The sequence below is a fragment of the Helianthus annuus genome, chromosome 11, assembly GCF_002127325.2.
Source record: "Helianthus annuus cultivar XRQ/B chromosome 11, HanXRQr2.0-SUNRISE, whole genome shotgun sequence".
In the NCBI taxonomy this organism is placed as follows: Eukaryota; Viridiplantae; Streptophyta; class Magnoliopsida; order Asterales; family Asteraceae; genus Helianthus; species Helianthus annuus.
This window is the reverse complement of record NC_035443.2, coordinates 29,518,645-29,544,633: the sequence shown is the minus strand read 5'-3', so window position 1 is coordinate 29,544,633 and position 25,989 is coordinate 29,518,645. Positions and strand designations below refer to the sequence as shown.

Below are 25,989 nucleotides of genomic sequence, written 5' to 3'. Positions count from 1 at the left end.
CCCTTTAGACGGGGTTTGGTTGTTTCTTAAACAAATTTTGAACAGTATTTATCTCACTTTTGGATGATGGTTTTTTTTTTTGACCGTGTCTAAAAAAACGTTGACCGCGTCTGATGTTTCATTCTCTAGTAGTGGTAACCATAACATGTAAAATGAGAACTGGTACCGATATGGTGAAGTTTGGTACCAATACCAAAGAAGTATGGTATCGGTGCTCGTTAAAAAGAATATTATACCTAATTTAAAATACAAAATAGTCATAATTGTATTTAGATTTCTTTTGAAATTTAATAAATAAAAGATCCTGTATTAATTTATAAAATTAATAGAAAAAATTAATTTATAAAATTTAAAACATCTTTCGCCTTAATAGAAAAAAATTAGCTTAGTTAGTGGATGGATGGAAATTTATAAAAAAATATGTGACAATACTATTATATATGTCTGTTCTTTTTTATTATATATGTGACAAAATTAACTAAATAAAAGAAATTAAAAAGAGTTTGAGCACATTTGCCATTTTCATCCCTGTGGTTTATATTTGCCATTTTCATCCAAATATCCTTCAACTTAACATAAAAAATAAACTAAATTAGTGGTTTGGATGAAAATGGCAAAAAGTTACAAACGTGGAGGGCAAAATGGTACAAAAGTGTCATTTTGGACGAAAATGGCAAATGTGCCCAAACCTCAGGGGCGATTTTGGCAATTAACTCTTATATTTTTAAAAAAATACAAAAATTTTAATATTTTTTTTAAAATGTGACAATAATTTTTTATTTTTCATATTAAATATAACCTTTTTATTATATTTTTAAATAAATATAATAATTTTTAATATTTTTTAAAATAATGTAACAATAATTTTTAATTTTTTACATATTAAATATAACATTTTTAAATTTCTTTTTAGAAAAAATATAACATCAATTTCTATTTAAAAATATAACATTTTTACAAAGAAAATAAGATTTTAAACATATTTTTATATTTTAAAAAACAGAAAAGAAAAAAATAAGCGATTTTGCCCGCATACGCATTGTATAGGTCCATACAATTAAAAAAAACATGAGGTTTTGATGTAATACGTTGCATATAGGTCCATACGCATTGTTTTACTTCATCGGCAAACGAAAAAACCCCTAAACTATCGGCCTTTAAACCCAAAGTTCACACAATTTCTAATTTCTACGCTCAAAATCAAAAATTGAATTTGTATAAATGATTAGGTTCGGAGATACATATCTTACTTGTCTTTAAACTTGAATCCAAACCGTATGTTCTTCTCCGTATGTGTAACCGTATGTGTGTGTATTTGGATCGTTTAAGATAATAACCCCCTACTAATCAGCGGGTTATATCCTTTTGCTCTTTCATATGAATCGTATAGGCCAATACGATGCATGTAACCCCTCTATTTTTTTGAAGTTTCAGAGGGGGGGGGGGTTAATATGCATCGTAAAGGTCTATATGATGTGTATTACATGCCCTGAATTTTTCAAAATGACCCTCTGGTTTTTTGAGAAATCGGGGGGGGGGGGGGGTAATAGGAATCGTTTAGGCCTATACGATCGTATTAACTTGAATCTTTATATTTACCGTGTTTTTCTCAGTTCGACGCGTATATGTGTCGTATTTTGACGAATATTTGTGTATTTTGTCATTTTATGAAGTATACCTTCTATAGGCCTATACGACCCGTATAGGGCTGGCGTAATGTTCATGTCAATCACTTAATGTCACTGTTGAGTGACAGAAAGCAACCTCGTACTTAATACGTATCGTATAGGCCTAAACATGTGAACCCTATCTGTTAGCGTTGATGGACAACCTTTTACTAATACGCATCGTATAGGCCTATACGATGCGTATTATAAAGTTATCTGAAGATAGTGTCAGCGCGTTTGACTGACCTTGGAAATTGAATTCACCCTAATACGGGTTGTACAACCTATACAATCCGTATTGATGGTGTCGATTTAATTTTGAAAAGTGTGACAATAATCCGACCCATGTCGATACACACACAACATTAACGTGAGTAGTCATATAAATGTAATTCATGATTGTAACCCCAGACCAACATGGGGTATGCTTGGCAAAAGTAGCTGGTAGCTGTAGCTTTTTTAGATATATTTAAGTGTTTGGTAGAGTAGCTGGAGCTTTTAATAAATGTATAAAATGGCCAAAATGGACATAACTAAAAAAACATAACTAAAAAGTTCAATATCTTTAGAGGTTAAAATATTTATTAAAAGCTTGTAGGTCCTTCTAAACGCTACTAGTAGGAGTGTTCAACTAAAAGGTTCAAGCCCCTAACCTAAAAACTTCAAGCTCCTTCAACCAAACAATGCTTTTTAATTGAGTAAGAGCTTTTTCTTTAAAGATTAAAGCTAGAAACTCCATGCTAAACATACCCGGTCAACCCGAATGCCGGTCCATATGCTGCGTGAGCTAAATGAATGTGCATTGGATCTAATCGTAATTTTTTTTCTTTATGGTTATTTAAATACGACTCAAGAAGTCAAGATACAATATGCTAAATCATTATTTGGTGAAAATAAAGCAGGACCTAAATGGAGGGAGCAGCCATAGCTCTGTTTGCCTTACTCTATTTTCATAAATGTTACGCTGCTGAACTCGACGAGATTTCAGATTCAAGGTTTCTGACATATGGAGATACATTGGTCTCTCCAACCAGAATTTTTGAACTCAGATTTTTTCAACCCGGTAACTCTAAGAACACATATCTTGGTGTTTGGAACAAGAAAATCTCTGTTAGAACGGTTGTTTGGGTTGCAAACAGAAACCACCCGCTTCCTGGTGAATCACTGCTTGTGTTAAAGATCGCTGATCAGGGAAATCTCGGCCTCTACAACAATATCAGCATGATTTGGTCATCTAACACAACGACATCAGGGAACGCAACTGCAAAGCTTCGGGACAATGGAAATCTAGTTGTGGTTGATCAACAGGAGAGGGTTTTCTGGCAGAGTTTTGATTATAGGGGAAAGGAATGGTATCTAACACCATTGGACAGCAAAAATGGATCAGAAAAATTTACCAAATACTCTAATGTAAAATTGCCAGACACAGAAAATACCTGGTTTAGCATGAGCATGACTCTGGAAGAATGTAAAACAAAATGCTTAAAAAATTGTTCCTGTATGGCTTATGCAAATCCAGACCCCGGTGTTAGACGAAGGGGCTGCGTGCTTTGGTTCAATGACCTTCTTGACATGCGAGTGTTGCCTGAAGGCCGTGCGGGTCCGGATATTTTTGTAAGGATGGCCTCATCTGAGTCAGGTAACCTCCAATAGTATGTAACATGACCTTCTACTAACGATGCAAATTAACTTCGTTGCTATGTTAATGTTGCTCAGAATTTCCATCACATTCCAACGAGAGGCAGGGAGGGGCAAACATTAATGTCATCAACATTAATGTCATCTTAGTTGTAATCATTCCCGGGGTTCTTATAGGCATCATCTCTACATGGTTGTGTTATGCACATTGGAAAAGGAATCATCCCAAAACAACCAGGGAAGGTAAGAATTTTCATAAATTCCCCAGTAAACAGATTATCCATGTGTGAAGCCTGTGTGCGTTTTCGTAAGTGTAGGGAAAATCTTGAATGCCTCTACTAGCCTTGAAGAAGAAATGGAGCTACCATTATTTAGCTTCTCTACGATTGCTAATGCCACTGCCAATTTTTTATCTGACAATAAACTTGGACAGGGTGGATTTGGAGCTGTTTATAAGGTAATCTCTGTACAAGAATCAATATGAAGGTTCCATAACACTGAAATTGCATTGGAAACATCCTAAGTAGAAGTAGCATTGTCATTCCTTATGCATAATAAGAAAACTAATCTGATGGCTCTTACCAAAAAAAAAAAAAAAAAAAAAGATAAAAAAAGAAAAGAAAACTTAGGCAGGGAGGTCAACTTTTCGGTTTGTATAGTTTTTCACATTGCAATTGGTGAATCTCCAGGGTATTTTAGAAGATGGGCAAGAGATTGCAGTTAAACGTCTGTCCAAGTATTCAAGTCAAGGACTTGAAGAGTTCAAGAATGAAGTCATCTGCATTTCAAAACTTCAGCACCGGAATCTAGTGAAGCTACTTGGTTGTTGCATACATGGAGATGAGAAGTTGTTGGTATATGAATACATGCCAAATAAAAGCTTGGACTCATTTATTTTTGGTAGGAATCATATATACAAAATAAAAATTTTACAGTATTATATTGGTTAAAATTTAGGAACTTTTTATACCAAGAAACTAAAACTTACTAACCCAACATGTTGGCCAGACATAGCTCAAAGTCTGCTTCTTGATTGGACCAAGCGCGTCAACATTATCAAAGGAATCGCTCGAGGACTAGTTTACCTACACCACGATTCACGATTAAGAATCATCCATAGAGATCTTAAAGCTAGCAACATTTTACTAGATCAGGATATGAACCCTAAGATATCAGACTTCGGCTTAGCTAGAAGTTTTGGAGGAAATGAAACCCAAGCAAACACAAACAGAGTTGTTGGCACATAGTAAGACATGGATGATGGAACCAACTACTCAATTCTTTTTATTTATCTTTTAAAAAATTGGAATCCTATAAAAATCATTTTGTTGGGTGCTTGCAGCGGTTACATGTCCCCCGAGTATGCACTAGATGGTCTTTTCTCCATAAAGTCAGATGTATTTAGCTTTGGCATCTTGATACTGGAGGTTCTGAGTGGGAAGCGAAATAGAGGATTTATCGATCCTGAAAACGAAAATAATCTTGTTGGACATGTATGTTTACTACTCACAAACTACACCTTCTTTTTGCAAAGAGTCATGTACTTGAAGTACGACATAATAACTTATATGATCTACATTGCATTAATTAGGTATGGAGTCTCTATACCGAAGGCAGATCAATGGAATTAATCGATGCAAGCTGCGCTGAATCCTGCCATCTTCCTGAAGCTATAAGATTAATCAATGTTGCGTTGTTATGTGTTCAACAAAAGGCAGGAGATAGGCCCAATATGTCATCTGTAGTTCTGATGATGGACAGCGAGGGTGAATTGACGCAACCCAAGAAGCCATCGTTTTTCATAGAAAAGGAGTTTCCTGTAGGAAACTTCTTCGCAGTTGCTTGTACAGGATGTTCACTGAACGATATGAGTATTACAGAGGCAGACGGTCGATAGAGGCAGGATGTTCAAGTAAAGGAAATTGTTGAGTAATGGTGATAAATGGGTGTGTATTATATCCTAAGTGAAAGTAGGAATCATATTACATATTAAGATATTTTTTAGTTTGCACGTCAATTTTGGTATTTTGTATTATATCCCCCATAACAATTTCCTCTTATTAAAATTTAAGGACTGACTTGATTATATCTAAGACAAATAACATTAACAATATAATATTTCAAACCCAAAACTGGTGTTGATTCAAATATTTGCGAGTTTAAGACTATGTGGTATTTATATTTGTATGTCTGTTTTAAAAAAGAAAAGGTTGGGACTCAAAAATCCATCATGCATAAATTTGCGTCAAACTTGTTTTATTTATTTATTTATTTTTTTGAATGGCCGACAGAAAACTTTTATTTATTATAGCAAGATGCTACACCCCATAATTACAATGTTACAAAGATCACCAATAACAAGAAACAAACAAGTTAACACAGGATTTAGCCAAACATACTAAACCGACTCTAGTGTTCCCATGTAAGTGTCACCTCCTTTGATCGATTTTTTACCCATAAAAAAGCCATTGATTTCACCTCATCCAGAACTTTTGTAGTGATTGGACTTACTTGCCCTAACATAACCTCATTTCTCATTCTCCAAATACACCAAATTGCTACAAGTACGATAGCATATAATGCTTTTTTCCATTTCCTTGATCCCGGGCTGAAATCATACAAGACTAATAAGTCGTTAATGCCAAAAGCAATGATTGGAGGTATCTTACACCAGTCCGATGTGTTTTGCCAGATGACTTGACCAAAGTGACACGCTACGAATAGGTATTCGCTCGTCTCTTCATACTCACCACACAACGTACATAATCGATTTTGAACCATGATGTTCCGATTTGATAGTGGACATTTAGTCGGTAAACGTTCCATCTCCGCTCTCCAAGTCAGGATTGCCACCATCTTTGGTACCCAGTTATTTCAATCAAACACTCTAAAAGGTTGAACCCTATTATGTGAATTGAGGATTTTTTTAAGACCTGAAACTTTGAACGTACCTGATTCATCATAATTCTATCTCCATTTATCGCAGCCCAATCTTACACTACCCCCCCCCCCCGATAGCGACTTTAATTTGCTGCAGATGTAGTTGCTCCTTGTTGCTAAATTCTGGCCTCGACCAATTCCAGTTAAATGTTACCCCGAAGCCGTCCGTTGTCACCCGGTCAGGGCCACCGTACAGTTTTTATCATTTTCAAGCCTAAATAAGGCCGGAAAGCATTTATACAACGGATCTGGCCCAGCCCAGCTATCCATCCAGAAAGCAATTGTATTACCGTTAGCAAGGACGACTGAAATAGCCCGATTCGAGTCCATTTTGGCGCTATCTAAGGCCTGCCGAATACTAATAATATTTTTCCATGGCCTGGGTACAAAAATTTTTGCTGGAACATCACCCCATACCCTTGAGTTATGATGAACGACCTACACAACTCTCCTCCATAATCCTCTTTTTTCCGTTTTGAACCTCCACCACCATTTTGCTAACATCGCTAGATTTGCATCTCTAAGGGATCGGAAGCCAAGACCACCATATTCTATAGGAGCAATGGTTTTTTCCCAGGCCACCCAATTCATTTTTGCCTTTTCTTCCGACCCTCCCCAAAAGAATACCCTTCGAATCTTATCAAGCGAATCTAAGACTTGTATCGGGGCTTTGTAAAGCGAAAAATAATAAGTTGGGAGGGAATTTAGAACCGATTTGATTTAATGAGCGTTATTCTTCCACCGTATGATAGCGTTTTTGCTTTCCATAATGACAGACGGTTCTTAAAGATCTCTACCACCGACTTCCAATTCCAATTCCGAACAAGATTCATATTTGCACCCACGAGCAATCCGAGATGCTTAAATGGAAACGTACCTTGTTTATAACTTAGAAAATTCGCCATATTTTGAACTTCTTGGCCGCTCACGCCAATACCATATACAGTACATTTCGTGAGGTTTACATTCAAACCGGATGCTAAGTAAAAGCACCTAAGTAGCCGTCGAAGATTTGTGACATTCGAGAAGGACCATTCACCCATGAATCTTGGATTTGCAGAATCTTGATAGTACAGTAAAGATTTGGCCACGGGGTCATCTGGGGCCCTATTCTGACATATGTAATTAATGAAGGAAGAGAAAAGGATGGCCAGGGGCCGTGTTGGCTGGCCAGGACTCTGTTCAGGCTATAAATATGGGTGCTTGGTTCACTTCAAAGGCATCCCCTGGCAAACCACTTCTCTCCCACTTTGCCACCACTCCACCACCAGTATAACACCTACACCCACCACCATCATCTATCATCCATCTTTAGAGTGTGTAGTAGTCTCAGGATCCAAGATGGATCGTAAGAGTTCTTGTCAATCAAAGGCCATGTTTGGCTAAACTCTTACATCACTTGGTGAAGACATGTCTTTAATGTATTAGTTTTGATTTTTAATCTTTCGGCACTTTTTAATTGGGTTTGTATTAATGACTTTAATAACTAGTTTATTATGTTAAAAGTGAATTTTCTTTACCATTTCTTCATGATGTCATTGATTTGCTCATTCGTGTCTTTACCGTCTATATAAAGCGCGTTAACTACCTTGAAGGGGGTTAGGAGGGTGGTTTGGTAAAGTTCTTGTCTCGTTCAGTGGATAGATCCTGCGAGGACTTAGTTCAAGCCTACTAGGACCTCCTTCAATGCCCAACGGTATTGGATGGCGGGGGTGCGAATAGCTTGAACCCTTCATACGTAAACTACTATTAATACTTTAAACCGGTTTCTTGGGATTGTATCCTTGTTGACTCAAACCACTTAGCCGAGGGTAACGTCACCTTCAAAAGAGGGGCCTACCATTTTTCGCATTAATAACTTACTTAGTTGTCTTTCAATATTCCAACCCTTTGGGATTGTATCTGTGACATCTGTGCCTCCAAGATCATCGAACAAATACCAAATCAATGAAATATTGTATTTCATAATTGGAATTTGTGTAAATATGTGTATCGTTTGCACATATCAATTCTCGTTCGATTTCAAGCTCTAAATCGCTTTCTTGAAAGTTAAACGCAAACTGGTGTGTAAACGCAGTCAGTTTAACGCGACAAACACTCCGGGATAGTGAAATAAGCTTAACATACCATAAATAACCTTTACATAACTTAGAAATAAGTTTTGGAAGGTTTGGTGTGTCGAAATCAAGTTTATTCGCTTACAAGGACTAATTTCGACAAACTGCGAAAGTATGCCGATTCATACTGTAACGAACATTCCGGAACTTTATCATAAGTTAAACATCCCCTAAATATCCTTTACATAGCTTAGAAATAGGCTTTGAGGTGTTTGGTGTGCAAAAATAAACTTATTGGTCATTCAGGGACTAAAAGCGTTAAAAAATGCACAAGTTTGCATTTTCGCGCATATCTTACGTTCAGAATATATCCGGACATCCAAAAATTTATGTAATCATTAAAATATCATATTTTAGTGATTGGCATGATAAAATTCTATTCGTCGCTCAATTTGGATCGTTTTTGCGTTCGTTACAACTTCCGTCGTAATTAACCGAACAACGCAACCGTACGACCAAACGAACCGACATCCGAGATATTTTTGAGCATGTTTTGAGTTTCCAATACTTTAACTTCATTTTAGAGCCTTGAAATGAGGTTAACGGGGCTTAAACGTGTCAAAAATGGGCAGAAACGCATGTTTCTAAGCTGCAGGGACCAATTTTGACAATCTGCCAAAGTTGGCCAGGCGGGGCGCGTAAGCCTTAGCCAAATCTTATGCGGGGCGCGTGGGCCTGTCAAACAGAAACAATGAATCTGGTCATTTTGCACGATTTTGATGGTTTTGATGGGTGGTTTTCATTACTAGGAGCTGGTTTGTGTGGGGAACAAGTCCCCCAATCAGTCTATGACACTTGTATGGCCTGGATCATGCCCTCCTCTCCAAGGAATGATCCTAACGGTTTGCGAAAAACTATATATAGGCCATCAATTTCACTTGTTTCTTTGCTCATTCACTCTTCTCTTCTCTACCATCTGATTTGGAAGGCTCCCTCAAGTGTAAGGAGCTCTCTAAGTCTGATTGGGAACTTGGTTTTCTTGTAGAAAAGATAGCAAGGACCCATTGTGAGCATTCTTTCATTCTTTTTATTGTTTTCCTAGCTTGGAAGTCAAATATAGTTTGACTTTCAGCTTTGACCACGAGTTGGTCAACGAGAAGTTCGTTTGAACTTCGCAACGTGAGCGTAATGACGTTGGTTATAGTCCTTAGTGACTATACCAATTGATTACCACGTTGACTAGGTGTAGTGACGAGTCAAAGTTTCGGTCAAAATGCGTTTTAGCACGCATTTTGCAACGGGACTACTATTAGGTATCAAAACACTTTGTTTTGATACCAAATCAGTAGGTTAAACATGCTTTGACATGTTTAACTCGTCACTAATAGTTAGTGCTTGTTTAGAGTCGTAAGTCAAGCGGTCTAAACCACCGCTTTGACTTTCGAACTCGACCCGTTTGGTCGATCTTTAGGATCCGACCAAGCATGGTTAGTGACCATAGTTGCATAGGGAATAACCTTCCGAGGTTATACCTTATGGTCACCGAGTTTAAGTAGTTGTATGATAGGTAGATTATATGCCTTAGGTAAATTACCAAAATGCCCTTTTCATGCATAATTGGACTTTAAGCATATGTAACCTAACTTTTGTCACCTATGCTGATTATGCAACTTATTTAAACATGTTTAGGCATATAATACTTGTCATAGGACTAGTTAGACGTCTCGAACGCGCGCTTGCGCGCACGACGCGTTAAAGTGGCGTAAGCTACCTTAATGGGCCGCGATGGGTCGAAAGCACTTAGGTTAGGTTCCGATTTAGAATTTAGGCTTTGTTAAACCATATCACATGAGTTCCTACACTCATTTGGTTTACAAGACCTCATTCTTTCCGATCTTCCGATTCAGGCGTCTGTTGTTTAACTAGCAATCCGATACTAGGTACCACTTGATTCCTTGATTGCCCGAGCATTGATAGTTCACAAAATCAGGGATACCCTACAATCTCAAGTGAGTACATAGTTCCCCTATTTTATTGTTTTCAATTGTTTTGGGGTGATTCATATGTACAAAACGAATTTCAAGGTTTAAAAGAGGATTTCAAAAACGATGGTTTATACTAAACTAATAACGATTTCAATAAGGTGAACAAGACTTGTTGGTTGTATTTACATAACAAATGACATTCATTAGCTCTGATCAAGCCGACCAGTATTAGGTTATGGTACCATAGGATCTGACAAATCCCGTTATCAGACTACACCCATGGTTATGTGTGGGGGTTACGTAGGTAACGACCGAATCTGTTATTGTTAACTTACCCTTTGGTGGTTTGTTAATGCGAGAAACGAGTTAGACGAGTCACAAAGGTTTGAATGTTGTTAGCAAGACGACCAAAAGTAGTTTCACTATTAAAACGGATACGATTTTGAGACGAGTCAAACGATTTGAGACGACTTCAACGAGATAAACGATTTGGACAAACGATTGGTTTTGGGTAGTGATTAGATAATGGGACGAGTGTAGTATGATAGAATCATGGTAGATACGCTACTGGTACATCTTATATATAAGTGCTTCTATCATAATACATTGCGTGTCATTATTTAGTTCACTGGTGAAGCTATTTTGAAACAATGTCACACAACGAGGTTTTTGAAACAATATAACCCATACGAGTTTTACTAACGAGTTTTCACGAGATGTTTACAAGTTTTTATTCTAAAGCAAATATTTTTGGGTTAGGAGTCATGGCTACGAGATTTCTTATACTATAGCCATCTTATTTTGAGTTGGTTAAACTATGTTGCAATACACTTTTCAAAACGAGGTTTATATTTTGACTCTTATAGTCTAACGAGGTACTGCAAAATATAAACAAGCCATGAATCCGATACTCCCACAAAACCTATGTACTCGCTAGCATTTCTTTGCTGACTTTACCTTTTACATATGTTTCAGGTGGTATTGCTTGATGTTGCTTGCTAGGAAGCTTGTGTCACATAGGACCTGGACGAGGCCTTAGTGATTTAAAAACAGTTATAAACAATATGTAGTTTGTTTGTTTTGATTTAAAGACAATGTACATTACATAATAATTCAATAAAACAAAACATTTGGTTACCATGGTTGTGAAACAATAATTTTGTTGCAACACTCCCCGACGTTTCCGCCACAGTTTGTTGTTTTAACGTGGTCGGGGTGTGAGAGAAAAGTTGGTATCAGAGCCAATGGTTATAGGGAATTAGGTTATTAGCATTGCTTTGACCTAGACTATAACTTTAGGACCCTAACACAAGTTTACTTGTGTTTATAATTTTTAAAACAATACCGTCACCTATCCTTAGGTGATAACCACAACGAGAACACAATAACGAATCCGCTTCGAAAATTAATCATCTATCCTTGGATGATTGATTACTAGGTTTTGAACCCTTCGTTATATTGTTTTGAACCCTTCCGGTTTGATCCATTTTGGCTTAAGTGCCTTCTGAATTTTTTTTTTTAAATCTCGTCAAAGTTTGGGTCTAAATAATGTGAACACGTGCAAACTGGAAGAGTGAATGCCTGTACCCTGAGTTTTCTGTCTAAGGCTGGAGTGTTCGTACAAATCCGCATTATCGGACCAGTCACTCTTACCTGGGAACTCTTGGGGTGAGTGTTCACTTATAGGCGAGCATGTCTTCGCGATACATTATACTGACCCATTTACTTTGATTGGTCACTGCGTGTCGTTTGTTTGTTCGAGGTAACGAACAAATGATCGCCTTCCTTGTGTTGTGTCGATATTTTCAATGCCTCTTTTGTTTTCCCAACTGTCAACCTCACTCGTTTCCCATGTTTCCTTTTTAGACAATGCCTCCACGACGCAATACTCAAACCGATGCTCGAACTTATACTGCTGAGGAAGTCGCAGCCCTTGTCTCTCAACAAATGGCTGCTATGCTTCCAAGCATTGTGACCCAAATCCACGAGTTATACAACAACAACAATAATAACAACAATAATGCTCAGTGTAATTTCAAGAATTTCAATTCTGCGAAGCCGCTTAAGTTTTCTGGGTCACAAGGAGCAACCGCGCTCCTGCAATGGTTTGAGAGTATCGAGAGCACATTCAGACATGTACAGTGTCTGAATGCGCGCAAAGTTGAGTTTGCTTCAAGCGTATTTGAGAAGCGAGCTCTTACATGGTGGAACGGAGTGATGCATGATAGGGGTGCCGAAGTGGCACTAGCACAGACTTGGGATGAGCTCCGAGCTCTCATGATGAGAGAGTTCTGTCCCCGACACGAGATTCGAGTGTTGGAACGAGAATTTGACGATTTGAAACAAGTCAGGGGAGAACACCGTGCTTATACGGATCGATTTGAGGAGCTTAGTTTGTTGTGTCCCACGATGGTTACCCCGTTGGATAAGGAAACCGAGAGGTATATCGATGGTTTACCCGACTCCATTCAGGACATCCTGACTGGCGTTAATCCTACTACCGTTCGTCAAGCGATCGAGTTGTCTGCTACCCTGACTGAATCTCAAGTCAGGAAGGGTAAACTCACCCGCAAGGGTGATAAAAAGAAGTCAACCGATTCAGACAAGGGTAAGGGTAAGAAGCAGGATGAGGCTTCAAAGAAGTCAAGGAAGCGCAAGGCTTCCCAAAACTTTGCTGTCACCAATCAAACTGCTCAGAACCCTCAGAACCCACCGACTCAACCTCCTGCGAAGAAAGCATATGCTGGTACCGCACCTCACTGTACTCGATGTAATGGTCACCATGTTGCCCAACAGGCCTGTAAACAGTGTGCTACGTGTGGTAGATTTGGGCATTTGGCCAACATTTGTCGTTTTGGTCAAAATCAAGCTGCCCAAGTCCCAGCACAAGTTCAAGGGAATGCTGCAAGATTCCCACCTGGTTCGTGTTTCAATTGCGGAGAAATGGGTCATTTCCGCAACAATTGCCCGAGATTGGTAAACGCGAATGCGAATGCGAATGTTAATCCGAATGTCAACGCAAACACGAATGTGAATCCCGCTCGTGGGCGAGTGTTTAACATCAATGAGGCAATCGATGATGCGGCAATGAACAATTAGTATTTTATAATCCCTCTGGTTGTTATCTTTTAACATTTAAAGACAATGCGGTTGTTATATAAATAAAATTTGTGGTTTTATTTTAAACTACTGCAATTGTATGAATGTTTGATGCAACTTTGTGATGTCAACACAAGGACAAACTACTCGTGTGATTCTGTCATTCCCAAGATCACTTGTGATCTCCCTAGAACCTTAAACGCTCGTTTCTTTTAAAAACCCACTGTTATTTAAGAAAAGGATTCATCCGTCCGAGCTTTCTCACCTTGGGGAGCTCCTGTCCTCTTTGTGAAAAAGAAATATGGATCTTTTCGAATGAGTATCTATTATCGTGAGCTTGATAAGCTTACCATCAAGAATCGATATTCCTTACCTCGAATCGATGATTTCATTGTCTTTTGTGACGCGCCGAATCTAGGGCTTGATTATGTTCTTATACGTTGAGGTAAAGACATAGTATATACGTCAAGACAATTGAAAGTTCACGAAAAGAACTATACAACTCCTGATCTCGAATTGGGAGCTGCAGTCTTTGCTCTCAAAACCTGGAGACAATATCTTTATGGCACGAAGTGTATGGTTTTCATAGACCACAAAAGTCTCCAGCATATTCTCAATCAGAAGGAGCTGAACTTGAGTTAAGCTCTTGAACGATTACGATTGCGTGATTCGCTACCTTCCTGGTAAGGCGAATATCGTAGCCGATGCACTTAGTCGAAAGGAACAAGTCAAGCTTCACTCTGTTCAAACTCTAATTGATATTCAATCACTTGTCCTTCAAGCACAACGATCTTGTGAAAACGAAGGCTTTTTGATATGTGAGCTACCGCTTCAATTCGAGCTTAAACTTGAAACAAAAGGGACGATGGGTTGCTCTATTTTAAAGATCCTCGTGGATGATTCCCTGATTGGATTCTAGTACATCCTAATATGTACATTACAACTCAATAAGGACAAACCGAAATCCTATTAAGATCTTCCTATCTTCATAGTTAGACTCTTGGAAATATTTAAAGTGCCAAATGAAATCCACGGATTGGATTCCTGGCGTACTTTAAATACCCGGGTCCAAAGATAACAAATTAAAGGTCGAATTAATCAATTATGCGATTTTGTGATTATGTGTTTATGTGTTCTCCTTTGTGTTTTGTGCGATCCGATTTTTTTCGAAATCCTCATAGAATCTTCCATATCTTCATATGAGGAATTCATAGTAGGATATTCAAAGGTACTACCTTAAATCCTTAATGGGCTTCTACGTGGTAGTTAAGACCCTTGGATTATATAAGTGCCATTTCATAATTCGAAAAAGACCCCTTGAGTGGTCTAGTTAAAGATTGATTCAACATCTGGTCAGGAATGACATGTGATATAGCTGGAAAGACTTCTAGGTAGTCTGTTTTAAAAGATCATTTATTGATCTAAAGGACTCAATGATGGTCTAGTCACACTCATCACAGGTTCATTCATTTGGTTCTTCCCTACACATTATCAAATACACTGTGTGGACTATGCAAGGAAATTACGTAATTATGGACGCGTACATAATTATGAAATTCAGTGCACGGAAACCACAGTAAGATTTATCATGTGTAAGAACTGATAGTGGCAACAATAACGGAATGTGAACGATGTAATGGAGGTGCGGTGGACGCACCAATGGCACTTCATATACTTGTATATAAGTGTCCCTCTTACATTGCAAGCATAATGTTATTAAAGTTACTAGAAGTTCAGAACCCAACCAGTATTGTCTTATCTTTTCGACTTCATGTTTCGAGCTCTCACAAGTTTCCTCTGTTTAAATTTCGGGACGAAATTTCCTGAAGTAGGGGAGACTGTGACATCTGTGCCTCCAAGATCATCGAACAAATACCAAATCAATGAAACATTGTATTTCATACTTGGAATTTGTATAAATATGTGTATAGTTTGCACATATCAATTCTCGTTCGATTTCAAGCTCTAAATCGCTTTCTTGAAAGTTATACGCAAACTGGTGTGTAAACGCAGTCAGTTTAACGCGACAAACACTCCAGGATAGTGAAATAAGCTTAACATACCATAAATAACCTGTACATAACTTAGAAATAAGTTTTGGAAGGTTTGGTGTGTCGAAATCAAGTTTATTCGCTTACAGGGACTAATTTCGACAAACTGTGAAAGTATGTCGATTCGTACTGTAACGAACATTCCGGAACTTTATCATAAGTTAAACATGCCCTAAATATCCTTTACATAGCTTAGAAATAGGCTTTGAGGTGTTTGGTGTGCAAAAATAAACTTATTGGTCATTCAGGGACTAAAAGCGTCAAAAAATGCACAAGTTTGCATTTTCGCGCATATCTTACGTTCAGAATATATCCGGACATCCAAAAATTTATGTAATCATTAAAATATTATATTTTAGTGATTGGCATGATAAAATTCCGTTCATCGCTCAATTTGGATCGTTTTTGCGTTCGTTACAACTTCCGTCGTAATTAACCGAACAACGCAACCGTACGACCAAACGAACCGACATCCGAGATATTTTTGAGCATGTTTTGAGTTTCCAATACTTTAACTTCATTTTAGAGCCTTGAAATCAGGTTAACGGGGCTAAAACGTATCAAAAATGGGCCGAAACGCATGTTTCTAAGCTGCAGGGACCAATTTTAACAATCTGCCAAAGTTGGCCAGGCGGGGCGCGTAAGCCTTAGCCAAATCTTACGCGGGCCGCGTGGGCCTGTCAGACAGAAACAATGAATCTGGTCATTTTGCACGATTTTGATGGTTTTGATGGGTGGTTTTCATTACTAGGAGCTGGTATGTGTGGGGAACAAGCCCCCCAATCAGTCTATGACACTTGTATGGCCTGGATCATGCCCTCCTCTCCAAGGAATGATCCTAACGGTTTGCGAAAAACTATATATAGGCCATCAATTTCACTTGTTTCTTTGCTCATTCACTATTCTCTTCTCTACCATCTGATTTGGAAGGCTCCTTCAAGTGTAAGGAGCTCTCTAAGTCTGATTGGGAACTTGGTTTTCTTGTAGAAAAGATAGCAAGGACCCATTGTGAGCATTCTTTCATTCATTTTATTGTTTTCCTAGCTTGGAAGTCAAATATAGTTTGACTTTCAGCTTTGACCACGAGTTGGTCAACGAGAAGTTCGTTTGAACTTCGCAACGTGAGCGTAATCACGTTGGTTATAGTCCTTAGTGACTATACCAATTGATTACCACGCTGACTAGGTGTAGTGACGAGTCAAAGTTTCAGTCAAAATGCGTTTTAGCACGCATTTTGCAACGGGACTACTATTAGGTATCAAAACACTTTGTTTTGATACCAAATCAGTAGGTTAAACATGCTTTGACATGTTTAACTCGTCACTAATAGTTAGTGCTTGTTTAGAGTCGTAAGTCGAGCGGTCTAAATCACCGATTTGACTTTCGAACTCGACCCGTTTGGTCGATCTTTAGGATCCGACCAAGCATGGTTAGTGACCATAGTTGCATAGAGAATAACCTTCGGAGGTTATACCTTATGTTCACCGAGTTTAAGTAGTTGTATGATAGGTAGATTATATGCCTTAGGTAAATTACCAAACTGCCCTTTTCATGCATAATTGGACTTTAAGCATATGTAACCTAACTTTTGTCACCTAAACTGATTATGCAACTTATTTAAACATGTTTAGGCATATAATACTTGTCATAGGACTAGTTAAACGTCTCGAACGCGCGCTTGCGCGCACGACGCGTTAAAGTGGCGTAAGCTACCTTAATGGGCCGCGATGGGTCGAAAGCACTTAGGTTAGGTTCCGATTTAGAATTTAGGCTTTGTTAAACCATATCACATGAGTTCCTACACTCATTTGGTTTACAAGACCTCATTCTTTCCGATCTTCCGATTTAGGCGTCTGTTGTTTAACTAGCGATCCGATACTAGGTACCACTTGATTCCTTGATTGCCCGAGCATTGATAGTTCACAAAATCAGGGATACCCTACAATCTCAAGTGAGTACATAGTTCCCCTATTTTATTGTTTTCAATTGTTTTAGGGTGATTCATATGTACAAAACGAATTTCAAGGTTTAAACGAGGATTTCAAAAACGATGGTTTATACTAATCTAATAACGATTTCAATAAGGTGAACAAGACTTGTTGGTTGTATTTACATAACAAATGACATTCATTAGCTCTGATCAAGCCGACCAGTATTAGGTTATGGTACCATAGGATCTGACAAATCCCGTTATCAGACTACACCCATGGTTATGTGTGGGGGTTACGTAGGTAACGACCGAATCTGTTATTGTTAACTTACCCTTTGGTGGTTTGTTAATGCGAGAAACGAGTTAGACGAGTCACAAAGGTTTGAATGTTGTTAGCAAGACGACCAAAAGTAGTTTCACTATTAAAACGGATACGATTTTGAGACAAGTCAAACGATTTGAGACGACTTCAACGAGATAAACGATTTGGATAAACGATTGGTTTTGGGTAGTGATTAGATAATGGGACGAGTGTAGTATGATAGAATCATGGTAGATACGCCGCTGGTACATCTTATATATAAGTGCTTCTATCATAATACATTGCGTGTCATTATTTACTTCACTGGTAAAGCTATTTTGAAACAATGTCACACAACGAGGTTTTTGAAACAATATAACCCATACGAGTTTTACTAACGAGTTTTCACGAGATGTTTACAAGTTTTTATTCTAAAGCAAATATTTTTTGGGTTAGGAGTCATGGCTACGAGATTTCTTATACTATAGCCATCTTGTTTTGAGTTGGTTAAACTATGTTGCAATACACTTTTCAAAACGAGGTTTATATTTTGACTCTTATAGTCTAACGAGGTACTGCAACATATAAACAAGCCATGAATCCGATACTCCCACAAAACCTATGTACTCGCCAGCATTTCTTTGCTGACTTTACTTTTTACATATGTTTTAGGTGGTATTGCTTGATGTTGCTTGCTAGGAAGCTTGTGTCACATAGGACCTGGACGAGGCCTTAGTGATTTAAAAACAGTTATAAACAATATGTAGTTTGTTTGTTTTGATTTAAAGACAATGTACATTACATAATAATTCAATAAAACAAAACATTTGGTTACCATGGTTGTGAAACAATAATTCTGTTGCAACACTCCCCGACGTTTCCGCCACGGTTTGTTGTTTTAACGTGGTCGGGGTGTGACAGTATCCCTACTGACTCAAACCACTGGGTTGAGGGTAATGTCACCTTCAAAAGAGGGGTCTACTACTACTATAACTAAGATAATCTCTTAAAAAGCCCGAAAGTGCGACAATCATCAAAGGATACATTAAAGATGAGTTGGATCCAAGTGATTCTATCTTGTCTATTTGTTTTTCATTTTATTTATCTTTTCATTTTTAGTTTTATTTTCATGTTTCAAAACTTTTCTCAAAAAAATTAGATCGATTAGACGTTGAGGATAAACCGGTATTAAAAGCTCTTGTGTTCTTGGACGACCTCGGTATCTTACCAACACTATACTACGCTCGCGATGGGTGTACTTGCCCAAGTGTGTGTTTAGTGTTGGTACAATATCGTGTTTTATAAATTTAAAACTTGAATAATGCGTAAAACGGGCTCAAAATATTAATAAAATCATACCACACTTAACGCACACCAATACCCATCGCAGTTAATGTCCTCGGGAGTCGAACAGCCCCTTTTCAGGGAAATACGAAAACCTAGGCAACAAGTGGAGCGAGTGGTTAAATAGGAATGGGCCTCACACGGCGTGACAATCATGACCACCGTAGTCCCATTAATGCTTGACGTCTGACACTATTGACAGCTTGTCGCACAGTCGTCAAACGTCACTGTTGCACAATACATCTCACAAACTTGTCTGTCACACGTCAGCTTTTTCAAAATTCAAATCATTAAACCTTATCCTTCACAATGGAAATATCTTCTTCAAGAAGGCTTATCAGTACCCTGCGCCAAGCAACTTTGTTCACTTCTCAACAGCAAAGTGCACACATCATTTTTATAGTCCAGTGCTCCACCTACTTGCCATTTGCGCATAGAAGCACCACTGGATTTTGGGCACTTGAAGGGGTTGGTCCCAAAAACTTTGGGCTGACGCAGAGGACCATACCATCATTATACTCCAAGATCATCGTAAGCAGGTCTTGCGCGCCTCGTGCTATCGATATAAACAGATCCGGAAGATCAATCCTTAATAACCATGCACCGGAGAGGAGAAAAGGCCAATATTCATTTAATACCCTTGCGCAGGCCCACGCAAGGATACAGTTAAGCTTGAAGGTATAATGACTAAAGATTAGTCCCAAACATATCCGCGTGCATGAATAAATAAGGACTTGAGCATAAGGAATCTTTTCTGTTGTAACCAACTGGACATGTGGCAACTGATCAAAGGTGCACAGCTATAGATCTTCTAGAAGCAATAAATATGTCCATTATGACGTTGTAGCATCTTGAGCACTCATCTAATTGCACTATGATGGCATGCAATCCAGGTTAATTCACTTTCCATGTGGCATCTCCCCAGCCATCGATCTGCCCACGATCCGTGCGCATGGATGGGAAATAACCGCTGATGGAAAAGAAGATTCCGTAATCTCTCCGTTACATTTTAGGCGCCAAAACCTTCGGCTATAAATAAAAGACTTCAGGTATAAGTTATGCATTCACTTTCACTTACTTTTACTTTCACTCTTTACTACTTCATCTTCTTCAGATCACTATACTGATTCTCACGCTAGAGGGTGGTCACGGAGAGAACCCCCATTCTCCCCGTGGCGAGTCTAACGGTGTTGTCTGTTTTGCAGTAATTCAGGTGAAGTATTATCCGGCAGTCATCAAACGAGGAGATTAACCATTTTATGCAGAAACCATGTCCTCAGATTTAGATTGATTCCGGTCATTTAGATCTAGTGTTTCTTCAGTGACCCATTGACTCCGTTTCTGTTTGGGGTGGATGATCACGAGCTCTACAATATGGCAAATTTATTAAACTGTAGAGTGGGGACCTTCCCATTTCTAGTTTTTGGGCCTTCAAGTGGGTGCCAATATGAACATATGTAAAAATTGGAAACTGGTTGTGGATACAGTTCGTAGCAGGTTGACTTTGTGAAAGGCTAAAACTCTTTCTTTCGGGGGGAGGGTTAAGTTAATAAAATCCATTTTGAATTCTCTTCCTACTTACTGTTTTCCCCTTTATCGGGTTCCAGAGAGGGTAATAAACGAGTTGGATCATTTGAGACGGGTCTTTTTCTAGAGTGGATCGGAAGAGAAAGCTAAAATGAATTGGGCCGCATGGCAAAACGTTATCGCGCCGGTTGAATATGGGGGCTTACGGGGTTTGGTTCATTAAGAGTGAACATTTCGGGCTTTGGAGATGGGTTGTTTGGGCTTTACATCATAACAACCGGGAGTGGAATTCAATCACTACAAAATTAACTTTGGCTGGCCCTTGGAAACAGATTGCTAAAAATATTTAGACACTTAAGGAAACTGATGTGGACGTGGAAGGGTCCATAAAGGGTATCGTCGGTAACTGGTCGGGGATCCTATTTTAGTTGGATAAGTGGTAGTCAAAGTCCACCATGGCAGAAAGAGTTCCTCGAACTTTTTCAGCTTGAAAAGAACAAATTTTGTTCGGTTGCGGACCGGGTCGAGGTGGGTTGTAACGGTCTGGGTTGGAGTTGGGACTAGAAAAGTCGGGCGTTAAGTAATACCGAGGAAGCGAAGAGGCAGCAACTTATCAGTTTGGTTGCGGTGCCGCTCCTTTACAATGCTAATGATGGCTGGAAATGGGTAGTTCATGCTTCAGGCGTATATTCGGTTAGAAGTGTCAAAGAACTGCTCCGGAGTACTCTATTTGTAACACCCCAAAATTTAATTATGTACGTTGCCATGATACGTTATAAAAATAACTAGGAATGTAAGATTAGTGAGAATGTGAATTAGAAGTTTACTAACTAGGTTGAGTAAGTTATGAGCCATTTAAAATTAAGTGAGCATACATGGAGGGGGAAAATGTAAATAAAAGAAGTTAGGAGATTAAATGAACAATTAACACAAACAAACACACATATGCGTGTGTTTATGTCGCCAGGAGCAAGCACAGGATGAAACCCCCCTTCTTGTTTCACTAAATTGCACAAATTGAGGCCCTAATCAAGACAATTACTCTTGCATGTTGGTAGATTCTTGATCTTCTAGGTCCATTCAAGCATAAGGTAACAAGAATTTCATGTTTTGATGGTTATGAATGTATAGAGTTCCAACAATTCAATGAATCTATATGAGAAGTTGGATGTTTATGGTTGATTGCATCACTTAGAACACAAATTACACTTGTATTTGGATGAATTGATGTTGAACATGAAAAACCCACTTATGATAGAATGGTAGTGATATGTAACATGGAATTTCGGTGTAGGTTAGTACATTTATGTTGTATGATGATGTTATTAACGAAATGATATTATGTGGAATCGAATTAGGGTAAAGGTTGTATGAGATTTTGATTGAAATTGTTGATATTGATGTTATTGTCATGAACTAGTCATGTTATGCATACAAAACTTGTACCTTATGCTTATCTAATGGTATGCACACCAAGTGTTTGTCAAAATGCTTGAATGAGTTGAACATGTGTTATATATTGCTAAATGTCTAGAATAGAGAATTAGCTAGTTGTGAAATTAAAGCTATTAACAAGGGAATGGAAAGAAAGACATGATACTAAGTATGTAATTATGGATTGTAGGAATTAAGGAGGAAAGCACAAGCCGTTCCGAGTCTCAAACGAAGAACGATAAAGGTAAGTTATAGCTTACATATTATCATTATAATGTAATGTTGTAGTATACTATTGTTTAATGATTGAAGTTGTATTATGTAACAAGTTATGGTAAGCCGTTATGTAATCAAGGTATGGGTTAAATGAGCTAGAAGGGTTATGGGTGAAATTAAAGAAGCTTATGTTTAGAAAGAAGGTTTAAGAGGTTAACTTGAGGTTCATATTTACAATTGATGTTGTATAAATCTTATAATAAGATCGACTAACGGATTGCTTGTATGTAGGTAAAGCGACTTGCTAAATGACGCTACTTGGATCGAACACGCCCATGATGCACGCTTCCACAAGGATATTAGTTTGGGTCAAAACTTTTGTTAAATATACTTTTGGTAAATGGGTCTTTTTGTAAGTAACAAACTTGTTCGTTGTTAGATGTCAAACTCGTAGTCAAAGACAATGTTAGTTGTTTATGGAATGTTGGGTTGTAAGTTATTTAACATCTCCTAGTTAGTCATGTTATGGTTAAATGTAGAATTTTTGCTTATGAATTATTTGACCCGTTTGGTGTTTTCTCCGAATGAAGTTCATTAGAGTCTTTTAAGTTTTGGCCCTTACAAGTTGGTATCAGAGCCTAGGTTTGAGAGATTCGAGTAGGCTGTGGTGCTCGAACTCAAACCGAAAGCTCTTGTGAAAATGTGTTCGATCCAAAGCGCCACGCAAGTAAGTGATTTAAAGATTTTATGTTTATAGATAGAAATGGGATTGGGTTATGGTTTAGTTGCTAGTGTAACATGGTTGGGAACGTTAAGGTGCTCTATGGAAGGTTTCGGGGCTGCCCGAGACCACTTCGGGTTAGAAAAGGGGGCTGGGAATGAAAATTTTGGTTTTACAGCGCCTGCACATCAGAAAGGCCGTCGGCGACGGACCCCTATACCGTCGGCGACGGTGCCCCTTCACCCGACGGCTTAAGTTCCTGCCTACGGGCTAAAGTCAGCGACGCAACTTTCTGAGGACCGTCGGCGACGCACACCTGTGCCGTCGGCGACGGCCCCTCATTGTCTGCTTTCCCTGAATTGTTTGTTTGTTATGCAAAGACCTTTAATTCAGTCTTAAATCTTCGTTTAACCTAAAGAACACCTCAAATTGTTTATGAAGCTAAGAATTTAAGATAATTAACGTGTTTTAATGACGAATGTGTAAAAGAACGGAAGTCATGTATATAAAAGAATGAAGTAACTAATGTCTTAGAATGTTGTAAGGAAAGATTTAAGAAGTTTATGACTTATGAGAATGAGTTATTAAGAATGAATAGTATATAGAACGATGAGGAGAACGAATGTGATAATACTTGACACGAATGTTTATTTGTAGATGGCAAGTGGAGGAAATACGCATACTACCGAACGTATAACTCGAGATGAATTAAACAAGATGATTTCCGATGAAGTAACGAAGGCAATTGATGCAAATGTTTCAAGGCTAGCACAAGAGGTGGAGGGCCAAGTACTTAGTACGGTAGAAAACATGATCACGGGCAAGGTGGATGAATTGAAGGAAATGATAGCCGGAATTCAAGGCAAGAAAGAGGCAAGACGGTGCACCTACAAGGATTTTATGGCATGTAAGCCTACGATCTTTGACGGGGAAATCGACCCCATAGAATGCCAAAGATGGATAGCTAACATGGAAGGGGTATTCATTCGGAGTCATTGTGACAAGGAAGACCAAGTCATGTTTGCCATGGGGCAACTCATGCGAAGGGCTAAAGATTGGTGGGACTCGTATAGTAAGGAGATTGGAGAAAATCGAGTTCAAACCTTGACTTGGCAAGAATTCAAACAACCTTTTATCAAGTACCATTGTCCACAATCAGCTGTGGATCGGATTCAAGAAGATTTTCTCCGATTACGACAAAGGGATGAATCAGTTAATGAAATCACGAACACTTTCCTCGATCAGCTGAAGTTTTGTGAAGAAATAGTTGGGACAGAAAGGAAGAAGATTATTCGTTATCATGGCATGCTCAAAGCTGAAATTCGGGAGTTCATAACTCCTTCCAAATGTGAAACTTTGGACGAGATCATTGATTTAGCAAGGGATAGAGAAATCGAGATAAAGAGACAAGATGAACGTGGGGAGAAAAGGCAAGTCGAGAAGGGGTCAACTCAAGGCTCATCCAAGAAACCCAAAACGCAAGATCAAGGAAAGAAGGAAGCTTCCAAAGGCGGGTTCCCACGATGCAAAACATGTGGAAAACCCCATTCCGGTGAATGCTTATTGGGAAGGAAGGGGTGTTACAATTGCGGGCAAGAAGGGCATCCGTACTATAACTGTCCGAATCCCAAGAGGGTATGCTACAATTGTAATGAATCGGGCCATGTGAAAGCCGATTGCCCAAAGCTCAAACAAGGGCCGAAGAAAGAAGGAAAGAAAGAAGAAACTGCGAAAGCAAAGGGAAGAATGTTTCAAATCTCCACGGAAGAAGCAAGAGCTCACCCGAATGTGGTCTCAGGTATCTATATGATAAACTCTATACCCATGTATATATTATTTGATACCGGAGCTAGTAGGTCATTCATTTCTAGTGAGCTTGTACGTTCCCCTTTATTCACGATAGAAAGAATGTGTACACCTCTCGAAGTAGAAATTGCCGATTGTAAGAGTTACCTTTTGCACGAAATATGTAGAGGTTGTAAAATCACCATAGATGATGAAGATTTTGATATTGATTTGATTCCCATGGTTTTGGGAGAATTTAAAGTAGTGGTAGGTATGGATTGGTTATCCCGTTACCACGCGGAAATTTTATGCGAAAACAAAATTATTCATGTGACATCCCCTAAAGGGAAACGGGTAACCATTCATGGGGAAAGGGAAGTAGGAGCAAAATTTTGCACTATCCTAGAAGCCATTAAGTACGTGAGGAATGGAAGTAAAGCATTTTTGGCCTATGTAGTCGATACCAAATTAGGAGCTTTAAAACTTGAAGATACTAAGGTAGTGAATGAATACCCGGATGTATTTCCGGACGAATTGCCGGGACTTCCACCCGAGCGGGAAGTCGAGTTTCGTATCGAATTAGAACCAAATGCCAAACCGGTAGCCAAAGCCCCTTACCGGTTGGCACCCGCGGAAGTACGGGAATTAATGGTCCAATTACAAGAACTTCTTGACAAGGGTTTCATACGCCCTAGCGTATCCCCGTGGGGAGCGCCTGTTTTGTTTGTTAAAAAGAAAGATGGGTCGATGAGAATGTGCATCGACTACCGTGAACTTAACAAACTCACGGTAAAGAACCGATACCCACTTCCGAGAATAGATGATCTCTTTGATCAACTACAAGGGGCAAGTTGGTTCTCAAAAATCGACTTGCGATCGGGCTACCATCAAGTACGAGTAAGGGAAGAGGATGTACCTAAGACTGCGTTCAGAACTCGCTACGGACATTACGAATTCTTGGTAATGTCATTCGGGTTAACTAACGCTCCGGCCGCTTTTATGGATCTAATGAATAGGGTATGCCGAAATATGTTAGACCGGTTTGTCATAGTGTTTATTGATGACATTTTAGTATACTCTCGTAGCGAGTCTGAACATGCAAGTCATTTACGTCAGGTACTCGAAACGCTTCGAAAGGAAAGATTATATGCTAAGTTTTCTAAGTGTGCGTTTTGGCTTAGGGAAGTGCAGTTTTTGGGACATGTAATTAACGAAAAGGGTATTTTAGTGGATCCCTCTAAGGTAGAAGCCGTGATGAAATGGGTACCCCCGAAGAATGTAGGTGAGGTTAGAA

General features: G+C 38.7%; 1 protein-coding gene and 1 long non-coding RNA gene across 2 annotated transcripts; both read left to right on the top strand.

Moving 5' to 3' along the window:
- Nucleotides 1–2,576: 2,576 nt before the first annotated feature.
- On the top strand, nucleotides 2,577–5,202 carry LOC110887972 (G-type lectin S-receptor-like serine/threonine-protein kinase SD1-1). Its single transcript, XM_035979836.1, has 7 exons — nucleotides 2,577–3,306; nucleotides 3,384–3,548; nucleotides 3,623–3,762; nucleotides 3,995–4,205; nucleotides 4,314–4,551; nucleotides 4,648–4,798; nucleotides 4,897–5,202. The coding sequence occupies exons 1-7, from the start codon at nucleotides 2,577–2,579 to the stop codon at nucleotides 5,200–5,202; spliced, it is 1,941 nt and encodes a 646-aa protein (XP_035835729.1).
- Nucleotides 5,203–21,492: 16,290 nt separating this feature from the next.
- On the top strand, nucleotides 21,493–22,539 carry LOC110889923. Its single transcript, XR_002564054.2, has 3 exons — nucleotides 21,493–21,630; nucleotides 22,164–22,217; nucleotides 22,481–22,539. It is a non-coding gene; the product is annotated as an uncharacterized LOC110889923 (long non-coding RNA).
- Nucleotides 22,540–25,989: the final 3,450 nt, after the last annotated feature.

Bases quoted from the DNA above. Each gene is read 5' to 3' on its own strand.
- LOC110887972 (XM_035979836.1), top strand. From the start codon at position 2,577: ATGGAGGGAGCAGCCATAGCTCTGTTTGCCTTACTCTATTTTCATAAA. The intron at 3,549-3,622 runs GTAAGAATTTTC...TCGTAAGTGTAG, and splicing joins TCCCAAAACAACCAGGGAAG to GGAAAATCTTGAATGCCTCT. The intron at 4,799-4,896 runs GTATGTTTACTA...TGCATTAATTAG, and splicing joins AAAATAATCTTGTTGGACAT to GTATGGAGTCTCTATACCGA.